Raw genomic sequence first — 4909 nt, 5'->3', positions numbered from 1 at the left:
TACCTAATTTTGTAGTTGTCAGTACCAGTGCACAATGGTCCAGGAGATACATTCAAGTGAAAATTAGCATTTAGAGCTCGACAGTTATTCTCTAGACAAAAACTATATTAGACAAAGTTGTTACTCATGATAGAGCGCTTGCTTTTATGTTGTCAAAAATAGGGTGACCAAAATTGTCGATGAAATAAAAAATCTAACTTTCTTGTCTTCATAGATAAAGGTAAACATAGTTCGACAATGTTGTAGATCCAATTATTTGAGACATCTTTGTAGAACAAAGTTTTTCTCTATCTCTTGAAATAACCAATATAGCGCATTTTTTCTAAGTTACGTTAGGGTCACCATGAAAAAAAACTGTTTTTTTGCTCTAACCTTTATGTATCAGATTTTACATGCAAACTGTCTTCGAAAGACTTTTAGAGCTTACTAATACAAACATTTTTCGATGCAGAACTTGTCAATTTCTCAACTTTACTCAAAGTTATTGATATTTCTTCCCAAAGAACATGCTCTTTTCATTTGTTTGTCTTTTTTTTTGGTTTATTGGTGGCATTTGAAAGAGCATATTTCACTCTACATGATGTGTGATTTTCAAAACAATGTTATTTTTTGTGTTTGAGTAAATTAAAATGATTTTTTAGGTAGAAAAACATCAATAACTTCGAGTAGGATTAAGATATAGACAAGTTCTGCATCGCAAATTGGTGGTATCGATAAGCTCTAAAAGTCGTACGAAGACATTTTTGATGTGGAATTTGAAATACGACTTTTAGAGCTTATCAATACCAACATTTTGCGATGCAGAACATGTCAATATCTTAATCCTGCTCAAAGTTATTGATGGGTTTTCATCCAAAAACTCATGATTTCAATTTTAATTTACTCAAACACAAAAAATAACATAGTTTTGAAAATCACATATTATATAGAGTGAAATCTGTTCTTTCAAATTCTGTCAACAAACATTTTTTATGTTTGCACCAGAAAGAATGACAAACAAATGAAAAGAGCGTGTTTTTGGGAAGAAATATCAATAACTTTGAGTAAAGTTGAGATATTGACAAGTTCTGCATCGAAAAAAGTTTGTATCAGTAAGCTCTAAAAGCCTTTCGAAGACAATTTGCATGTAAAATTTGAAATATACAAGTTAGAGCAAAAAAAAACTTTTTTCTTGGTGACCCTAACGTAATTTAGAAAAACGGTGCTATATCGGTTATTTCAAGAGATAGAGAAAAACTTTGTTCTTCAAAGATGTCTCAAATAATTGGAGCTACAACATTGTCGAACTATGTTTACCTTTATCTATGAAGACAAGAAAGTTAGATTTTTTATTTCATCGACAATTTTGGTCACCTTATTTTTAACAACATAAAAGCAAGCGCTCTACCATAAGTAACAATTTTGTCTAATATAGTTTTTGTCTAGAGAATAACTGTCAAGCTCTAAATGCTAATTTCCACTTAAATGCATCTCCTGGACCATTGTGCAGTGTGATCAACGTTTCTTTAACGAAAAGCTCAACGCTAGTCCTTAGGCACCGACAACATGTTGAGAACAAGTTAACTATTTTTGCTCGTCAATTTTTGATATGATCTATTGGTCAAAGATATGACTGATATCTTTGATAAGATTGTTCGTTGGAGAAGGTGCATGGTCCCGAACTTGAATTTTTGAAAGCGGTAATACAAATTCAAATTAAGATGATGAATAAAGCATTTTCTTTTTACAATACAATATCTGCGTATATATTTTAACTGATCTTTTTCGTATCTTAAGAAAATAAAAGGAATTGAGAGTTTTTAGGGTTATAACGAAATGAAGTGTGTTTGTTAACAGGCACAAAAGTTGGTGAACAAGGTTATAGAATGGTTGCATTGGAGAACAAACGTAAAAACAAATCATATTTTTTTTCGGAAGGATATCAAATCGAATGCAACAAAATGTGATTTGGAAGTGTCATATTATTCAATCATTGGAAATCCTTTTATTCGCTGAAGGCTTCGAGCAGATTCACAATGTGGTACAAATCGGAACGGCTTAATCAAGGGTCAAATGCAAATTAGTTAACACATTCACACAACTTGTTACCACACGCAATTTGCCAAGAAGTGATATAAGACTGGCGGAGAGCTTCAACTCGGGTTTAGTCTTTGTTCATTTGTGATCGATACTAGTTCTATTGATAAGAGTTTTTATTAGTGCTTCCTACTAACATACGCGGCCGCGCCGATTATGTTCGACACGTTTTTCCGTGGTAAACGGAGCGATCGCCGGTCTCGTGAGCTTGCTTCCATTTTCGAGTATGAAATACGTGCAGCTGACTTGCTCGACCGGAACGCTCTTGAATTCTTTCGAAGCGGTGCCGCGAGTGAGAACACGGTCCGCCTCAATAGGTCATGCTACAGTAAGATTCGAATCAGACCCCGTTGTTTGGCTCGGGTCGGTAATCGCAGCTTGGTGGTCAATATACTGGGAATAAACTACAAGATGCCTATCGGGATTGGTCCGATAGGGTTGCTGAAGTTGGCGCACTGCGATGGCGAGAAAGCAATGGCCCGAGCAGCCCGTACGATGGGTATACCCTTTGTTCTGAGTGCACTATCGAGTGTTGCGATTGAGGACATTGCGGAGGCGATCCCCAAAACTCCAAAATGGTTCCAGTTATTTATATTCAAAGATCGTGAGTTGACGGAAAATTTAGTGCGGCGGGCGGAGAAAGCTCGCTTCAAGGCGATCGTGGTAACGGTTGATGTTCCCATCGTAGGAATGAGACGAAATGAAATGAAGAACCCATTGACATTGCCGTCGAAAGTGACTTTTGCAAATCTTTGCCCACCATATCACAGTGTGTGCACAAAAAATATAATGGAGTATGTGAAAAATCAGTTCGATCCAACCGTCGGATGGGATTCTCTTCGATGGTTGCTGAGTATTACCACTCTTCCAGTGATCGTTAAAGGAATTCTTACAAAGGAAGATGCGGTGATAGCTGCTGAATTGGGGGTACATGGGATCATTGTTTCCAACAATGGAGGACGTCAGCTGGATTCGGCACCGGCTACCGTAAAAGAATTGACTTTTTTAATTGATGAAACCGAATTAAAAATTCTCTTCCAAATCGATTACAGATAGAGGCACTTCCGGAAATTGCTCAGGCGGTTGGAAATCGAGTAACGGTGATGCTTGACGGTGGTATTAGTCAGGGAACGGATGTGTTCAAAGCAGTGGCATTGGGAGCTAAAATGGTGTTTCTCGGTCGGACAGCTGTTTGGGGTCTGACTGTAGGTGGTCAGATCGGTGTTGAAGACGTACTCGATCTTCTCAGATTAGAGCTTGATTCAGCAATGGCGATGTCCGGTTGTAAGACCCCCATACACATATGCGAAAATTGTGTGCGATTCGAGTCGGAATTGCTCAGACCACGTTCAAGAATCCCGGATAACTATAATTTCGACGATGACGATAAAGATGATGAAGTAGTAGTGGTCGATAGACGAAAATCAACTGTAAGTGAAAAGCTGGTAGATAATAACTTGGTTCCAACAGGCGAAGATGGTTTAGCGAAAGATCCCAAAAGTGGAGATGGAGTCGATGAATGCGGCAAAAATATCAGTCCGTGGTGTAAAACTGTGAATAATGAAACCGAGCCAGTGCGATCACCACCACGAATAACCAGAGAAGTTCGTGTAGTCCCAGAAGTGGCCAAAGTGCTCCAGCGGAACATAAAAGCTGAAATTATTCGGCGCAATCAGGCCAGGAACAGCGAATACCGAAACCGAGCCCATTCCATGCAAACTCTAATCAGTATTAAGAAACCAACCGGAGATTGTCGATGCATACTGTAGATTAACCTAGCTACTTTTCTGTAAATATACAAAGTTTATTTCGTAAAAATTCTTACAAGACACTTGTGTAAAGTTTTAACACATCTTCTATTCCTTTCTGCTCATCAATCATGAAGCCCCATTGAATGGGCCGTTCGATCAATATGAGATCCGCTCCTGATTTCAATATTGTGGCCGCTTCCTGTTCGCTGATTATATCCTCGCTAATAATTATTGGAATTCGATACTGAGTAGCAGTTTTCACGTTGGCGATTCCTGCAATAGTTCACATATATTTCACTAAATCATTAAAATATTTCATTACATACCGTTATGATTCGAAACGCACACTCCAGCTATTCCATTTGAAAAATCATTATCATTACCAAATCCGTCACATTTCACAACAACAGATAACTTGGTACTGTTGACCAACCACTCCACGTATTGGCAATTAGATTCAAGTTTGTGGTCGATCAGGAGCTGCGAAATATCGGCCCCAAAAAACCCTTGTTCTATTATACCATCAAACAATCGGGGTTTATATTCGTTGGTTAACTCTGGAATAGACGGAAAACCGTCCACCATTTCTTCCTTCAAAACGATTACCAATCCCTCAAAGCCGGCTTTTTCCGCTTTATCTATGATCGTTGATGTGATACGTCTATCACAAAATGGATATAATTCGATCCATTTCGGGGTTGTTGGAGCGATCAAAGCTAGATCCTCGACGGTAATGGAGGAAAACAAACTCTGAACGAACGACAGTTGGAATTTTTCTGCAACTCTGGCCGCGGCGGTCTCAACCCCGGCATTGACTTTACGGTAGGGCGACACAGGTGAGATTCCGAAAGGAATGGTTGGGTTCAGCTTGAGGCGGGACATAATACAAGAATGTTCAGTGGACGTGTTCCGGAAACGTTTTAAGTAGGACTTTATATAGGTTGGCTATAGGAATTTGAACAAAAAAGGGCACAAAGAACTCAACATCAATGAATAATTATTATGCGCGATACTGATCGATGAGGCAGAAAATGAATCATCCAATAGGTGCTCATAAACTATAACAACAAAATGTATAGCTC

General features: G+C 38.5%; 2 protein-coding genes across 2 annotated transcripts; one reads left to right on the top strand and one right to left on the bottom strand.

Moving 5' to 3' along the window:
- The first annotated feature begins 2256 nt into the window (after positions 1-2256).
- LOC129766243 (2-Hydroxyacid oxidase 2-like) lies at positions 2257-3845 on the top strand. Its single transcript, XM_055766760.1, has 2 exons — positions 2257-3063; positions 3129-3845. The coding sequence occupies exons 1-2, from the start codon at positions 2488-2490 to the stop codon at positions 3843-3845; spliced, it is 1293 nt and encodes a 430-aa protein (XP_055622735.1). The 5' UTR covers positions 2257-2487.
- Positions 3846-3897: 52 nt separating this feature from the next.
- On the bottom strand, positions 3898-4709 carry LOC129766242 (L-lactate oxidase-like). The gene is made up of 2 exons (XM_055766758.1): positions 4154-4709; positions 3898-4100 (listed from the first exon to the last, which is right to left on the bottom strand). The coding sequence occupies exons 1-2, from the start codon at positions 4707-4709 to the stop codon at positions 3898-3900; spliced, it is 759 nt and encodes a 252-aa protein (XP_055622733.1).
- Positions 4710-4909: the final 200 nt, after the last annotated feature.

Source organism: Toxorhynchites rutilus, chromosome 2 (assembly GCF_029784135.1).
Source record: "Toxorhynchites rutilus septentrionalis strain SRP chromosome 2, ASM2978413v1, whole genome shotgun sequence".
Taxonomy (NCBI): Eukaryota; Metazoa; Arthropoda; class Insecta; order Diptera; family Culicidae; genus Toxorhynchites; species Toxorhynchites rutilus.
The sequence above is the reverse complement of the archived record's forward strand: the minus strand, read 5'-3'. Positions and strand labels throughout refer to the sequence as shown.